The following is a 17,472-nucleotide window of genomic DNA, read 5'->3' as shown; positions in this document are numbered from 1 at the left end:
TCCCTGCAGCCTACAACATTCAAGGCGTTCGATAAACACTGGCTGAGTGAACGAACCACAACTCCCTCGAGAGGAAGATTCTGGACTTGTTGGAGAAGAAAACATGGCTCACCTATGGAATGTGAAAAATAAGCATGAGGTCACGCAGGGCATGTCCTCTGAGATGGGACAGGCACCCTCCGCTTCCCACGAGGCTGCAGGACCATGGGGTGCGGCCCACGTGGCGTCTTTGGAAGCTGAGGCACCTGCACTTTCTAAAAATGGGACAAGCTATCACTTCCCTCCATATCAGGCTGCCTGCTTTTGCTCTTGGCACGAGCTCCCCTCCCCCGCCCCCTGGGGCACTGGCCTTCCTTCCACACCCAGAGCCTCCCAGGGCTGCCCCCCCAGGCCCCGGGGTCCTATTTCCTTCCATGCCCTCGCTCACACTGCCCCCTGGAGCCACATTCCTGACGGGTCATCAGGCCAGGATGGTTCCCCGCAGGCCACAGTGGCCCGTGACAACCCTCCTAGCCCTGGGCAGCTCGCTCAAGAGAAGCAGGTCACCAATGCCCGGTCTTTTGATGGTTTTATTTCGCAAGCACATCATTACTCATCTTTCCAGGTGAAGCTCAGGAAGTGTAGGTCCTGTAACTCCCTTCTCCCTTCCTGCCCTGCATCCTTTGCAGAGGGTGGGCAGGGAGTGGGGCTGAGAGTGGGCCCCTCCCTGTGCGCAGCCTGTCCCTGCCGCTCCTCCCTCCTAGGCAGGGGGCCCAGGGGAGCCTGAGCACAAGCATCCTGGCCGCCTTCCCATCAACAAGGCCAAACACACCCACTAACACTGTTGGTCTCGCAAACCTGAAACAAACACCTGCCCCCCTTCCAGTGGTGTAACTGCCTGGGATTCTGAGCGTAGAAACTGGGCAGACTCTGTGGAAGAGGACGGCGAGTGCGGGGATCCCGAGCACAGGGCGAGCTCAGCTCTGTCCTGCAGACTCGCTGCAGATGCCAGAGATGCTGCCTGTGTTCCAGCCTCCAGACGACTGAGAGCCACCGTGACCGCACCCCCGGGGACTGCCCTGGGTGGCACCGAGGTGCCTCTGGATTCTAAGGGCCACACACAGAGGTGTCCTCAACTTCGAGGTCTCCAACCCACATGAAGCCTCTGGACGGGGTGGAGCACAGCCTGCCCCTCAGGCTGCGGGGCGTGGACCTTCGATTACTAAATGTGCCAACAGCTCAACTTGGTCAGTCGACCTTTGTAAACAAGCAGTTGACTCAGCGGAGAGGAGACTGAACGGATTACCTGTTTGTAACAAACTGAAAAACCAGCTCAACCAAGTCCCTGGTAGTCTTGCATACTCAGGGCTCTGAAGGGACCGAGACGGGCGGGGGGCGGGCGGACCTGGCCAGGCCCCCTCAGGTACCGAGAGACCACCAGCTTCTCGTCTTCCAGGCCCGGGGACACAGGGCCATTTGACGCTCGCCGCTCTGTTGGTGGTGGTCTGCTAAACCCATTTTACGTAAGTTTTCCACAGGTTTGGAAGGCGATGACAGAGGCATTCGTATCTAGCCGCAGTCTCTCCAGTGAGGGACCAGGCTGAGCTGCTGTTCTGTGACTTCATCACGATGCTTGAATAAATCCAAAGACGGCAGGCAGTCGGGGGCCCACAATCCCCTGCCTCGCTGGAGCCGGACCAGGCGGAGAAGCCGGGAGGAGTCACACCTCCTCCTGTCAACTTGTCAGCACTTCCGTTGTTCCCAAAGTGAGCGCGAGAGAGGACCGGGCCCGCGGAAGCGCGGCTCTGCGTCCCAGTCGCCCCGGAGCGTTTTATCCCTGTGGTTCTGAGGTGCCACACAGGTGATCTGTGTATTTGCTACTCTGCATGGAATATGCAATCACTAGCCGGAAGCAAAGGCAGGCAAGGCCGTCCCCGGGGCCCACTGGTCTCCAGGGCAGGAATTCCTCGGTTCCCAAACCCTGCTCTTCACTCATTTATGTAACACCCATAAGAGGCGACGCGCCAGATTTTAAACTCTGAACTTACATGACACGGCACAGCTGAGTATCCTGATGGGTCCTGGGGCAGCAGTAAACACCGGGGCTTTGCGGGGTGGCAGACACCCTGTTCTCACCCCCTCCACCTGTCTTCCGTTTTCTCAGCCTCGACATGTAAATGGTGGAGAGGAGCACGTCTCCACCGTCAGCAGAACACCAGGCCAGCCCAGGGATGAACGGCTCTGGCCTTGGCCTTGAAGTCAGGGAGAGCAGGGCAGGCGTGGGGGACTCTGAGGCCCCGGGCTCAGCGCTGCAGGGTCAACCCGCAGGGATCCCTCTGCTCGCTTCCCCGGGAGAAGCAGACAGACATCTGCTTGTGGTATGAAACCTCCCGGCTGGAAAAAGCTGGATCTAATTTAAAAACACAAACGAGTCCCCAGCACCCAATGGGGGCCCCTGTGCAAGGCGGAGCTCTAGCCCCACAGCCTCTGCTTTGATTGCCAGGAACACCTCCTAAGTTTCAGACATGAGTGCATCCAACTGCAGTGTCGTGTAAGGGAGTTAAGCACAGTCAGGCTCCCGTACGCCGGAGGAGTGAGGAAAGACATCACCTTCCCTCGTCTTCCTGCTCTGCTGCCCAGGGTCCACCAGGAGGGGTCCTGGCCCTCGGCGTGCCCCGTCGTGCAGGGCTGGCACGCAGCCCCGGCCCCGCTCACGGAACGCCCCCTCCCCGTCACTGCGTCAGCCCCCCTCCCAAATGTCCCGGGGGCAAAGCTGCTGGCCAATCCCTTACTGTTAAAAAAACAATACAGCTGCCTTATACAAAGCATCAGATGAGGCGAAACTGTAAAGTTTCAAAGACGGGGTGGGGGGGGGACCATGATACTGAGGCTTAAATGATGGGGACTCGCCAGCAAGAACCCTTTCTTTCTGAAGCAGAACCTGGGTCACATCGCGCTGAGTGACAGGAGCGCAGCGCTGCAGCTTCCCGGGCACGGACTAGAGGCCGGGTGGGCAGGGGAGGGTGGGGCAGAGCGAGGGCTGTCCGGGCACGTCCAGGCTACGCTTGAGCCTAGAAACTGTCTGGGTCCAGGGACAGATAACGTTTCAAGCAAGTGTTAAAAACAAATCGTTCAAACTTTTAAATCATTAAAAAAAAACCCACCCACATCGACGCACGGGGCTACAGTTCCCCTCTGCACACAGTTCCCTCCTGCCAGGAAGACCCCCGTCTCTAAGGGCCATCAGCAACCTCTTAAAGGCTCCCTTAGAAATTTAGCAGTGCGACAGTAAATTTTCTAAATTCGGAAGCGTTTCCCCCCATCCTGTTTCTACTTTGACCTGCAATAAATCATGAAAAGTCTTCATCCTTCCTCCTGGGTTCAGGCATTCGGGGGTGGAGGGTTTACAAGAATAGCAGTAAAGAGTGGAAGGGAAGGGCAGAAAGGGAGCAGGGAGGCGGCAGGAGCAGGCGATGCACTCACCACTGGGCTGGCTCGCGCCGAGCTGGCTCTGGAGGAGGAGCGGGAGCTGGACTTGAGGTGGCCGCTGGGCTCGGAGGGCTGGCCGGGCGCACAGCCGGCCGCGGGGCACGCAGACAGAAACAAAGGAACAGGTCAGCAGAGGTGCAAGGAGAACGGAGGCCAGGCGACCGACGCCCCGGTTAGTGGTGAAGTCAGCCACGCGCACCCCGGAAAGGAAGGAGAGGTTAGCAGGACAGCGGACGGCCCCGGGAAGGAGGCTGCGTCTCTCACCGCTTCCAACACATGCTCACACAGAATAAACAACTTAATCAGAATATCAAAGGAACCCAGAATTCTCGGTTAGTAGGAAGAAAGAGACACAAAGCATCCGTTCATCCGGGGTGCGGAGGGCACCTTGTTGACCGGCAGAAAGCTGGTCGAGGTGGCGGTCACTGGTCTGGAGGATGCGCGCTGCCTCCCAGCACAGAAACGGAAGACGGGGGGACAGTTGCCTGGCTGTGGGGCCACGCAAAAGCCGGCTGCTCTGCCATCTTTCCCAGTGAAAGCAAAATAGGGTTTTGGGGTAATACGAAGGCAGGCCCGGCTCTCTGCAGTGCCACAGGACCTTCCGTCTGGCCGCCTGTGTGTGCTCGTCTGTCTACCCGTCTACCTAAACTTGCTCTCCTCCGGTAAAGGAAGACACCAGCAGCTCACTTACCCGGAAGTGACGCCCTCTTAACTTTGACTTGTATTCACATCTGTTCTAACCCTAAAAGCATTTTCAGTTGAACAGAAAAGAACATTACCTTCCTCTTGAATGAGGCAGGGTGGGGGCAGGGGAGGCAGAAACACCACTTCACATCACAGGCACCAGCGGACTGAGGAGCTGGCCTGCGAGGCCCGCACTGGCTGTCCTCTCCCTGCCCCCAGGGCCCCCGGAGACCCACAGGCATTACCCCTCCTGCAAATTATAAGGAGTCACAAAAGTTCAGGGGCCTTTGCGACTCTTATCACAAATACCATCTCTCAGTTTGCCTGTTTTTCCACCAGAGTGGAATTCCCAAGGGCAGAGTCTGCGTCTGTTCTGTTCGCTGCGGAATCCCCAGGGACCAGACGAGCCTGGCACACAGAGGACACTTGAGAAATACTTGCAGAACGAACCATTTTAACTTCAGACTGTAAAGAGCCTTGGTCAAGATGAGCAAGTTTCCCAGACGCATCGGCCTGGACTCATTCCTCTATCGGATCAGTAGTTGCTGTATATTTACGTGCAACACCCTGGTCAGGTGCACAGAGGACAGGGCTGTGCATCCACCACGTGTTAGAATCACTGCCCCGTGTGGCATGTACATGAAATCTACCAGCATTACCAGCCTCACCTTTTAGCTTCATTGTTTAAAATAAAGGAAAATGCCTGACGTGGGCCCTTTAAAGCAGAAGTATTTCAGCTCTGGGTTTGCTGATACAAAAGAGAGGAGAATTTCCTCCTGTGGACAAATCCTACTGTATTCTATGTCACTGGCGTCTGGGTTTGTGGTGCAGAGGTATGACAGATAGTCATCAATAGGGTTTATTTCCAACCCAAGTCTCTCCAATTCCTGAGTCAGTAACTGCTCTCAGAGCATCCAATCTGACCCTGTCGTGCGGAAAAGAGTAAGTTCAACGTCCGTATCACCGTGGTCCATACGGTGCCTTTGAAGTCGCCCATGCTTTGGAGTCAGTGAGGCTGATGGGGGGCTGACATAATTTAGAAAAATGAGTCCAGGGTCCATCTCTTATCGGTCATGACACCTTGGAAAAGTTACATAGCCTGTCACCTGCAGCATGAAGCGAGGACACTGACCACACGGGTGCTGAGGGTGACGCAAGAGACTGCAGCTGGGCTCTCCCGCCCTGCCACTTTCGGCTGGAAACAGCCTCCACGGCTCAGGGACAGGCGGCATGTGGGGACGGGGTGGGCAGGGCCTGACCGTGTCCCGGAGCGTGGTCAGAGCAATCAAGAAGGCTGCTCCACAGCCACGAGTCCTTCCCACAACGCGCACACAGCTTAGTTAACGGTCACAAAGGGATAAAAGGGAGGGTTTTCAAGCAAAATCTTTATACTTTAAAGAATTGGTCACAGTCATTTACCTGTAATTGTAATCAGTCAAACTGTAAACACAGACGGTGTCTGAGGCTAACTTCTTGGGAGAAGGGGACAAGTCTTGCAAAGTGGGTTCAGGACTGTCCTAGGCAGGCTTGGGTCATCCTGGACTCTGAGGTCAGCGCTAGGGGTCAGGACAGGAGGGACGCCCAGTGTACAACATCCTCACGTGGGGATGTGTGTCTGCCAGCCGCCCCAGCCCCCAGCCTGACGGAGAGCCTGGAGAAGCCGCGGTCCTGGGCACGGGGAACTCCATGTCCACTTGGAGGGTGACTGTGAGGCCGGGCAGTGGGGGAGACAGGAGAGGACCAGAGCTCGGTGAGCCGCCCCTCCCACTCAGCCTGACCTGCTTCCGGCGCAGAGCTGCTGGCTCAGCGACCCCTTCTGAGGGGTCTCGCCCCCGGGAGCAGTCTGTCCCTCTGAATCCTGCAAACTGCTGCTGCGCCCCTTCTGTGGGAGAGCAGCGTTAGGTGCAGCAAAATGGCTTTTTATTCTCTTATTTCTTCCGCACGGCTTGGTACAAGGGACATGAGCTCTATTTCAGGCATTCTTGCCTGGACAAGACCTTTCACTTTAACTCCCCCGGTTCCTACGGGAGGCTGAAAGCACGGAGTAACTGCTACACGAAGGAGCAATCAGCAGGGCCAGGAGCTGTGCCCTGACGGCCAGGAGTCGCCTGCAGAGGCGATCTAAAGAGAACCTATGGGGTGCACATCCTGCCAGACATGAGAGGCTCTGCTTCGGTCACCAGAAAGCCACGCAGTGCTTGGGAAGTTTCACTCTCTTAACGAATTAGGGCGCTGCCTCTTACTGGTAGAAGGAAATCATTTAGTTGCATTTTATCCACTGTATAGGCCAGAGCTATTTCTCTATTAGGTAGGGTTTATGAACTTTTTAAGGGCCCACAAAAATACTTAGTAACTGGGGAAAAGACTTAGTATTGTTGGTGCCACTACATTAAAATTTGATGCAAAATAAAATTAGTGAAGTGCTTAATCAGATGCCAATAAAAACTCATGCTACATCAATTATTAGACTGAATATTTATAAAAATTACATTCTGAAGAAAACTGTAGATTACACTGGCTTACTTCATAAGAATTTCAGATTATTTGTGATGATTGGAGAAATAACAAATCATAAAATTGGACTGTTTGGCCAATTAATTAAGTAGCCAATTATTTTCAAAGGCAAAGCTATAAAAGCACTTTCAGTGTTTCTTCTTTTTCAAAAAAATCTTTCTTTCCTTCTTTTTCTTTCTAATGGAGGTACTGGGAATTGAACCCAGGGCCTCAGGCCTGCTAAACACATGCCTTCCCGCTGAGCCACACCCTCCCCGCCCCAGGCATTTCCTGGGAAGCCACCACATCTCAGGGGGCGTGGATGCCTCTTAGGGTCTGTGGAGGAGCCTTGGGAGGCAGAGCGCCTGCCGCTGGGGGTGCTAACAGGCGCTGATGCTGTTTCAGCTGGTCCTCGGGACCGGCCAGCTTCCTCGCTTTCATGGGCTGATCTCATTTTCCCGTTTGTTTACCTTTATCCTTCATTCATTCACACATTTTGTTTCCTTCGACAAGTACTGCTCGCACACCACGCCACCTTCACTGTGAAGGCCTATCACTTCAAACCCTCTGAAGAGACGAAATGACAACAAAGTAAGAAAGGAAATTTGACATGTGTAATATTCTGAGTCCTTAAATTTGTCCGTCTTCTTCGACTACCCAGAGGTGAAAATAATCTGTGGCCCGCTGAATTCCTTCTGCTCCTCCTATTATTTTAAGATCACCTCGCCAGACTGCAGGGAAAGGGCAGATGAAACTCAGCCAAGGTTAGTCTTCTCCCTTTGAACTCAACGTAAAGGGATGACCGAGGACATCCAACCAACCACCTAAGGCTTCGTGACTCAAGTTATCCACAAGCCTCATCACGACAGAAAACTGAGATGAAAAACAGTGTTTCCCCCCGTGACTCTGGTTAGTTCTCTCCCCGGGCTGGAGCTGTGCTGAGCAAGCCACCCCAGCATCATGCAGCAGACGGGAGAAAATTCGGGAAACAGAGAAAGTGCCTTACAGTGTGGGAACCGCAGGCACTGCCCCGCCGAGCCCCTCCGAGACTGCTCTCAGGGAACACAGACGCCTGTGACGAAAACAGACGGTCAGGACTGGCACCCCTCCTCTGTCCATCAGCACCCAGGACACACTGTAACTAAGGAAGAGCAACACCTGCCAGGAGCAAGCCCTGAAAAGCATCATGATGGGAGACGTGCAGGGAAAGCTCAAAACCACCTCCGCGTGCGTGTGGAGCTGTGCAGCAGAAGAGGGGTGTGCACAGATCTAAGGGAGAGACGTTTTAGCTGCGGTCAACCAGCATGCAATGGAATCTCCAACAAATCCTTTAAGTCTATGACTCTGAAAAATATCCCTCGCTAAGGAAAAACTTGTGAATCTAGATTTAAAACAAGCAGATAGTTCAAATATTCTGAATTTTGTCATGGCGTCCTCATATGTGATGCTCAGAAAATGACTCCAGTAGGAAGTGACTTTGGAATAAAACAGCATGTGGATTATAGGTCAGTATTTTATAACTCTTTGAGAACTGCTAAATAAAAAACAGACTGTTTCATTGACTTGAGAATCCTTTGCAAATTAATCACTGCAGGTAAACAGAAGTTTACAATACCGTGAATGGTGATGTTAAACTCTGCCCAGCTTTAAGGGGCTTTCGTTTTCCCTGCTTGCCCTGGAGCTGGTTTGCTGGGCCAGTTATGTATCTAATTCGAACCTGGACAATCTGATGGAAATTCAGAAGGTAATTAACAATAGAACAGAGCGACTTCGACTCCTTAAATTTCTCGCATGGCTTAAGTACCTTGTATATAAAACTAGAAGTTCCCAAAATAATATAATATAGTGGACTAATGTCTGTTAAGGCCATCAAAGCAATAAAAAGCTATCTTTCTTTTCGCCAGTAGATTAGGTAAGCGTTGCCAACACAAACACGTGTCTTCCTCAGCCATTACCAGCTGCGGGGAGAAATAAAACCCAGATCTAGCCAAAGGGGGCTGCGCGTGTAAGTTCCACTTAAAGGGGCGACACCCGCAGAGGGGCTGCAAGCCGGTCACATACACCGCAATCCGAGCAGGGGCGCGGCAGTGGCAGGGGTGCGCATGCGCGGTGGGGGTGGGGTGGGTCGGTGGGGGAGGGGGAGGGGTGTGGGAGGTACACGCACCCGGTAACTCCCAGCCGGCCCGGCTGCGCTGTACGGATACAAGGGCTGGAGGATGAAAGCAAACGGCAGATTTTTAAACCCTTGGAAAAACAGCAACAAATACAGTGACAAGGTAACCACCATGCTTTCAGTTACTTTCAGTCAGTTATCGTGACAGCCAAATTACTGCACAACGGTTAGAAGGAAAAGAAGTCCACGTAGGCATCGTGTTTTCAATAAATCTGATAGACGGAAATTCAGATTTACGAGAAAAATAAATGCGACATGACTTCTAACTTCAAAATAGTAAACTCCCCCCTAAATCTTTGAAATGTGACTGCTTTCTGGTCATTTCTTTCCAGGCATTCCTGGAAGCAAGGGCTGGGGAATGGGACAGAACAGTGACAAGGTCAACATCACCACCAAGAGCACAAAACCCGCAACTCAAAATCCCGGGTTAAGAAAGTGCCTGGACGTGTTAATACACACATCTCCCCACGGGAACAGTGTGGCAGGACGGGCGTGTTCACTTCTGCCCAAGGGTCCCAGGAGCAGTCTTCAAGAGACTGAAGGAGCTGTAAGGCTGCTCCAGCCGGCCAGAGCTGGCACTTCCTGTCACGGGGCATCCACACTCAGAACACCGTGGGCTGGGGCAGTGCCTGTGCGGGGTGCGCTGGGACACAGAGCCAGCTGGCTGGTGTGGCCTGAGACTGAGCACCAAAGAGCATCATGACTCGTTCACAGGCAGAGGCCGGAGAAAGCCCACAGCTCAGGGCCACGAGCCGGTCAGGGCGGTGGGACCAGGGATGAATCACACAGCAATGCAAAGGACAGGACGACGGAAGGAGATGGCAGTTCAACCTCCAGAGCGTGATCTGCTCTTGAAGCTCTGACTCTGACTTGTATACCTGTCCCAAAACAGGCCGAGGGCCTCAGGGCCGGCCTTGTAAAAACAGGAAACACGGGGGACAGCGAGCCAGAGAAACAGCGCTGTCTCCCCCACTTGCAAAGACGGAGGAGTCAGATTAGGCACAAAAGCCTTCCAAATTGCTTCCTGGACACATTTACAAGAGAAAAGTGTTTTTGAAAACACAAAGGAAACCCCAAATGGGGAACAATTGCTGGAAAAGGAGAGACCCTAGAGACCAATTTTTTGGACTTGAGCTTGTGAAAATATACACATAATGATCCTCCTTTTTCTTAAACTCCTTTTGTTAAAAAAAATATATATATGGTCTTAAATTATTTTTGATAATGTTTTAAAAGGCTGAGAAAAGTCTTAGCAAGTTAGTCAAGCCAACTGAAGCGCTGACTGAGCTTTGCTCTTTGGGCTTCACGCAGAAGGGGTTGAAGCACCCACGTCCATGAAACCAGCACTGAAAGCGACAGACGGAAAGAAGGAGAGGGAGGGAACAGGGACATGAAAGGAGGACACACCCGGTTTCCATTCTGGGCAGACAGGGGTTTGGGAGCAAAGCCACGACGGGAGAGCCCGAGGTCGGAGCAGAAGAGTCCCTGTAATCAGAGAAAACGGGCCGGAGGGGAGAAAGGCTCACAGCTTCATTTCATCTCAAGAGGCATCGTCGGTTCACATAAACTGACTTCTACAACACAATCCGTCAAGGACATGCACTTGTGGGGAAACAGCAAAAGTGATCGGAAGGAATCAAGACAGTCCAGCGAATTGATGAAACCGTTACAAGGGACAAATCGGGACTTCGGAGTCTACACACAGGCAGACATTGACTTGATTAATTCTCACTGACAGCAAGACCACAGGGGTTTTGAAGGTCTTTGTAATTTGAGTTCTCATTTTTAAAGTTTGGTGGGAAAAACTCAAAATCAGGAATTTGCAGAAATATTAGCCTCTATTTTATGTAATAAAATATTTCATTTGTGATGATCTCTGGCTTGGCCTCCTTGATTAGGGATTCACACGGTGTGTGTGTGCTCAGGATTCACAGAAGACAGGATAAATTCAGGGGTGTGGTTCTGAGGCCAACAGTCTGCACAACATTTCTGGGGGATACTACTATGTACATTAACTCTTTCCCCAAACAAAATATTCTATCCAAACTAAAGGTCCTTGAGGAGGGAGCTAGCTGTTTCAGATCCCCGTGCCAGCAGCATCCTAACAACCACACAGACACGGGACAGCCCTCGAAGGCGAGGAAGTAGTTCTGTTCAGGTCACGTGATGGCGTCTTAAGACATCCCATCACGGCTCCAAGATCCTGTGACTCGTACCTGTTGTTCGTAAGCCTTGAATGAGCTACAGCAAAATCACCCAAGGGGCAGGTCCGTGAAGTTCTCGGGTGCACAGGGAGGAATGTTCTAATATTTAACACCGACACTACTGTGGCTCTACCTGGTTTGTTTCTATCTATTCTTTTTTCCCCCACGTGTTCTCTAAGGTTCAGCACACATGCGTTGTTATGACACTTCCTGGCAAAATTAATTTCTCCTTAGCATCCTGTTTACCGCTGCTCTGGTGTATCCCATAGGTGGGTCTGTCTTCTGTTCTACAAGTAAATGCTTCCAGAGGACCTAACTCACCTGCTTATTTTTGTGACTTTCCTACCAAAACTAGTTCCTTAATGTTTGCTGAGTGAATACAAACCTTACCTAGAACCAAGTCTTACCTAGTAGGGCTCTTAAATAACTTAGAAATATCTGCCTCTCAAGATTTATGTGTGTTTGTTAAGGACGGCTTTTGTTTTGTTGTTTGTTAAGGAGGAAGGCTACTGCACAGACATCTGGATTTGGATTTGCTTTAACTTTCATTCTAAGTCTAGTCCATCCCTGAGAAACTGCCACAAAATATGCAACGTAATTCTGTCTCCAGGAATTCTCAAGGAACGAACTTCAGGGCTGTCTTATTTTCTTCCTTTCCATTAATTCTAACGGCTAACTATCCGCATACTTTCCTTCACTGTGCTTAGCTGAGCACGACAGTGTGTGTTCAAACATTTGAATGTGAATTCACACGCAAGACAGTGCGGTAAATCTGATTTAAATATATCATGTTAATTATTGCCCCCAAGCTGACTTTAACATCTATCCAAATGAAAAGTCATAACATAGACATTAAAAGAGAAAAAGTGAGTGGAATTTACACATACAAGATGGCATGCTACAAAACCTGTGGTTTCTGAAGAGAGGATGTGAAAGATTTAAATGGAAACCAACCAACGTCTCCTCTCTGGATGATGACAAAGTAGAGAATCTGCCGTCACCGCTGGAGCTGGAATTCTGAGCAGCAGAGAAAACAGAGTAAGTGGTGCACATGTCCTTAACACCCTCAGAGCACCACCTGTCCCCATCAAAAGGCAAATCAGAAATCACACAACCCAACCAGTGTCAGTGCCCCGGGAATGCCGGCGCAGCTGAAGGACCAACGGACTCGACTGCAGCAGAAACTCTCAGCAACCGGAGGTTCTAAGCTGTGCTGACGTCTCAGGGACGTCGTGTGCTTTAACTATTACTATTATTAATTATTGACATTTAACTATTATTACTACTTGTAATTACTAAATCTCACAATGGACTGTCTATAACCTCTTAGTCTAGACCTTCCATATTACGTATCTAGGTAACTAAAATTCTGTTTATTGCACAACTTTCATTCTTTCCTCACCCAGACCTCTGAGGGGTACTGTTGGGCCCCAAAGCTCCAGGGAGGCAAGTGGGGCCGGAAGGAGCTGCACCCACTCCCAGCTGAGAACCATCCACAGAATGCTGGGTCCTGCAGCCATGGGGTGGCGTCAGCATGGCTTTATGAAGATCAGATCCAACCAAGAGTCTGGATGGGAAGGCGATACATGTGACCTTTACAGAGGAAGGCACAGAACAGCACTTCTCCTCCCGGGAGGCTCTGGGTTCCCTTGTGGTGGAGACAGACATTTCTGTTCCCTCACCCTCAGTCCGGTCCCCTCATTCCTTCCCACGGACTGGTATTTCCCACATCGATGAGGTTTCTCCTTCCCACCCAGCTTTTCCCCAAGCCCACGCTCACACTATCCCTGGAGTTTTCTGCTCCTGGGTTTTCCCGTATAAGATGCTGCATTAAATGTAGGTTATTTGGTTCTTTAATCATTATATTTCCTGATTATTTATTAAATCCATTTTATATCCAGTTTTGCTCTGTGAACAGTTTTATTATCAAGTTCTTTTTGTATTTGATTTCTAGAGGCATTACTTAGCTAAATCAAAGGCACACTTTCACCATTTCAACATGAAAACCAAAGATTGAAATATATGGATATTATGTGCCACGTAGAGCTCGATGTCACGCTGCACTGTCACAAACATGCTGCAACTACATGGTCGGGATGTCCTAAAGGGGACTGTCGTGTTGGGTAGAAGCTGGACTAAAGAACTTCTCCAGTAACTTCCAGCTCTCAACTATGATTCCTTGTGATCAATATGGTGAGACTGTGCAATTAGGGTGAAAAGTTACTAACGAGTCAATGTAACTTCAGGATTGCAGCTGTTGTCCTGCAACGCCAGCAGTGAATACCTCGCCGGGATGCTGAGCACAGAAAGCAGAACTGTCAGCATCCCACGAGCCCAGAACGGCATGTTGCCTGCTTCTGGCCGGGGGTGCTGCACCACCTTAACGGGAAACGTAACCGAACCAGAGAACGTCCAAAGGCTGTCAGTGCAAAAGGCAACATGAATAGGAAGACACAGTCTTCAAACTGGGAGGGTTTTTAGTCTGGGAATGAGAAAAACTTAGGTGAAACAGAAGCGAACGCAATCCTTAACAGGGACGAGAGGGTAAAACTTCATCAGATGGTTTCAGAAAGCTCAGGTCTGAAAGAAAAACCTGAAAATATAATTTAAATGCATATATGATATTTCTTAGTAAATATAATTAAGACAAATGAAAAGAAATAGTATTTTACACAACTAGGAAAATTTATTACTACAAGAAAAAAAAGGAAGCACATGGAAGAACAGGAAAATTTTAGGTAATTTGATGTGTAAGTGATCAGCAGCAGGTCATGAAACTGAATCCAAACGCATCGAGTTTCGCCATGTGAAATCCCCAGCCACCTCCTTGAGAAATCCTAAAGCCTTCCCTTACTTCTCTCTAACTCCCCTGCTTTGGTTCCTTCCTTCTCTCCCTGCAGAGCACCCCTCTGCACCTTTTCTACTTCCCGCCCCAGAGCTGTGGGCCCTCCCGGCATTAGTATTCAGGGAAACACGGGCTGGAATATGTGTGTCTTTAAAATTACACAGAGAAGAGGGGCACTGTGGACACGTCGAATTTAAGAATATTTGAAAGCTGGATATACTTAATATACACAGTATACACATGCACATACACTCAGGGCGATGAAACAGTGAAAGAGATAATATTTAATTCTAGCCCTTTTAATACATCAGCGAGTCCTTTCAGTATTGACCTCCCACACTTAGAATGTCTGAAGACTAACAGTCTAAGAATGCCAACCAGCTGAGAAACATTAGCTGTCATTCTATCATGCGCTCGGAAAAAAAAGGGGGAGAGAGAGAGAAACAAGAGAATGACTATAGCACAGAAAAAAAACCAAAGAAGCTAAATTAAGCAACATTTTAAATAAGCTTTGCGGCAACCTGTTGGAATTCTGTGTCATGCAAGTTTACTATACTGACCCCGCCAGATCTTCTATTCAGGGACTGGGATCCATATAGTTCTCCATCATAACCATTTGTCTGTTTCAGTGAAGAAAAGGAGAAAAACTGGTATCAGCGCAGAAAGGAAGACACAGGGACAGACCGGCAGGAAAGACTTAGCTGGGTGTGAACTGAGCTTTGGGAGCGGAGCGGAGCGACAAGCCCAGGGAGCACCCGGCCTGGTCAGCCCCCCAGCGCCTCTGCGCTTCCCACCTGCTCGCTGCATCTCAGGAGAAACCAGCGGAACTGGAGGCACTCACTGGGGAAGAAGTGTTTACCGTGGCGGTATAGCCTCTGTCTCAGCTTCTCATTCAGCCAGTCTCTCTACTTTATTTTTTAAAATGAAATCTGAGGACCTATTTCCTGATCTCATAATTTGTTCTCCTGAGAATGACGAACTTAGCCGTCCACCTGCGTCCTTTCTCTTCTGAATTCCGAGCCAGAGTCGGGCTTTCTAAAACAGCTCTCCTTCACCTCTAAGGGAACTTCTGCTGATTCAAGGTAAGAGCCGACAAGTGTCAGGGACATAACCAGCTCTCGAGACAGAAAGAGGAGGAGCGGTCCAGGCAACTGCTAAACATGGAAGGAGATGCCGGGGGCCCTGGATGTGGGTCCAGATTCCAAGTAGAAGCTTTGCCACGTGACCTTTTGCAAGCTGTTTAATCCCCGGGAACCTCTCCTTCCTTGGCTGCGAAAATGTGCACAGTAACGCGTACTTTACTAGGCCACTGTGAGGATTAAACCTGATTAAAACGGGTGTCCCCGGTGCCCAGAACGGTGTCCTTGTGCAGGACGTGCTGACTGGCTGGATCCGTGAACACGTGTGCACGGCCCCGAGCACTTTGGAAGAACGGATTCATTTCCTCGTTCAAAGAGCCAGGCACGTTATGTGCAGCTGGGGCGTGAATGAAGAGCCCCCGTCTGGGGTTCCAGACAGATTACACGTCCGGACCTACGGAGCCTTGACTGTGGGACTACTTCCTTGTGTTACAGCTCAACAGCGAGTCCATTTCAGGTTTCTAAATGAAAAAGAGTACGTAGAAGTCCTTCAAAATCAAATCTGAAAGCTCAGTGAGTCCATTAAAACATTTCTGAAATAAGCCTGATGGTAAAAGAACCTTTGGAGACGGGCAGGAGTTTTATTCAGCCTCATTTTCTTTTTCTCTCTCCACTGACGAGAGTATTTGAAATAATCTTGCCTGCCCAGGGCTTGTACATTTCAGACCTCCGCCTTACTCCTTTGACATCTGTTCAGAAACTAGTTTCCAGAAAAAAATTAATATAATATTGAGGGTTAACATCAATTTTAGATGACTTTTACTTTGCTAATAAATAAGGAAGAAAAATGTATGACATGATATACACCCTTTGGCTTTCCGCTGCTGCTTATAAAACACAGACCGCTTTCGAGGAATTTTCCCTTTTGGTCTTCTCATTCTTGAGTTTGGCCCACAGCACAGAGCAGAGGGTGGGTGGAGGCTGGCACATACTCCCTCATCTGTCCGTCTCTCTTGGCTTTCCATGAATATGCAGGAAAAACCTTTATTCTGAAGGCTTTGTTGGGGGGAGGGTGTAGCTCAGTGGTAGAGCACATGCTTAGCATGCACGAGGTCCTGGGTTCAATCCCCAGTACCTCCTCCAAAAATAAATAAATAAGCCAAATGTCTCCCCCTAAATTTTTTTTTTTAAATAAATTGAAAAAAGAAAAGATCGAGTGAAAGCTTTGTGGAACAGCCACACTTCTCTGTTGTACTGAAATTCTTTCACGGAGAACACACTCCTACGACATCCCCCCAAACCTACATTCCTCACTGACAACAGCTCTGCAGTGAAAAGGCCTTGGACCTTCTTAAAGAACGCCACCCACTTTCCCCTCTCGGACAGTTTTCCTGGGCTGTATTTAGATGGAGGGAGCTGTTCTGAGGTGGCATAGCAGGGTAAAGAGCTGAAAATTAACTGCAACAGCATGAGAAGCAAAGCCCACAGAAGGCACACCGACTTCATCTTAAGTCAGGTCTCTGATGCTCAGTTAGCTTTGCTCTACGGAATATGCTTTTCCCAACACGCCTCCCTGCACAGAGCACCTGCACTGCGGTCACCTGGGCCCCGTCCTAGGGGATCAGAACACCTGGAGGCCCAGAAATATGCATTGTAACAACCCCCCACCCCGCAGGGGAACTTTACACACAGTAACACTGAGAAACACTGCTCTAAGAAAGAACAAAGTAGAGAAGACATTCACAGCAATCAGCGTTTTCTAAAAGAAGGTAAGTAAGCCAGAAGAAGAAACACTCTCAAAGCCAGTTATTCTCATGGCAATTTGGGGTTAGTCCGCTAACGACCACCACGCAGTGCTATCAAAGCATCCACCAGCTTCACATGTGACCGTGCAGCAGTCAACCATGCAAATTAACAGTTCTAGATATTTTTCTACTGAGTCAAAAGACAGACCACCTTCAGAAGCATTAGAGATGGGGAACTAAGTAAGAAAGGCAAACGTCAAAGCTTTCAAGCCAGCCTCACAGTGGAGACGAGCAGCCCCCAGGACGCTCAGAGGCAAGTGTGCCTGCAGGCCTGTGGCCCTGTTAGTTACCATCTTAAAGGCTAACATGCATTCCAAAAACAGAAATTGGAAACGAAAAGTGGAATGAATGAAGCGCAAAGGCCTTCTGGTGACCAAGTACGTAATCTGCTACAGTAACTTCAGTGCTGAGCGTGATTAATGCTGGTGAGATTAAATTCTTCTTCCTTTTAGAGTCATTTAGGTTCACAGGTTTTCAGAAAGCATACAGTGCGGAAACTCTTCTAGACGGAGGAAGGGAAATTCTGAATTTAAATCTGAAGGATTTGTTTTTGTTACTGAAAGAGAGTCTTTCTCAAAGAGCACCTTCTGGCCAAAGAGCCAAATCGGACTTTTATTTGAACGGATGCAGATTAGGAAAATAATACATTTTTCATTAGATAAAATGACTTTAAAGCTAATCTTTTAAGGAAAAGTAGAGGCATTCTTGGGAATTCTTGATC

The 17,472-nt window shown here is 49.7% G+C and overlaps 1 protein-coding gene across 26 annotated transcripts in view; it reads right to left on the bottom strand.

The window, feature by feature from the left end:
• The window catches only part of LRRFIP1 (LRR binding FLII interacting protein 1), a 142,825-nt gene that overhangs the window by 32,043 nt on the left and 93,310 nt on the right, over positions 1 to 17,472 (bottom strand). For 8 of the 26 annotated variants that reach the window (XM_072961931.1, XM_072961910.1, XM_072961915.1 and 5 more), the window contains 2 exons: positions 14,428 to 14,487; positions 3,463 to 3,540 (listed from right to left, as the gene is read on the bottom strand). The exons of 17 other annotated variants lie outside the window; for them this stretch is intronic. In XM_072961931.1, coding sequence (XP_072818032.1) covers positions 3,463 to 3,540; positions 14,428 to 14,487 — 138 coding nt within the window. Of the gene's footprint in view, positions 1 to 3,462; positions 3,541 to 7,651; positions 7,718 to 8,809; positions 8,855 to 14,427; positions 14,488 to 17,472 lie in introns of all 26 variants that reach the window. One more of the 26 variants, XM_072961935.1, reaches the window with a different exon arrangement.

Source organism: Vicugna pacos, chromosome 5 (assembly GCF_048564905.1).
Source record: "Vicugna pacos chromosome 5, VicPac4, whole genome shotgun sequence".
NCBI classification, from domain to species: domain Eukaryota; kingdom Metazoa; phylum Chordata; class Mammalia; order Artiodactyla; family Camelidae; genus Vicugna; species Vicugna pacos.
The sequence above is the reverse complement of the archived record's forward strand: the minus strand, read 5'-3'. Positions and strand labels throughout refer to the sequence as shown.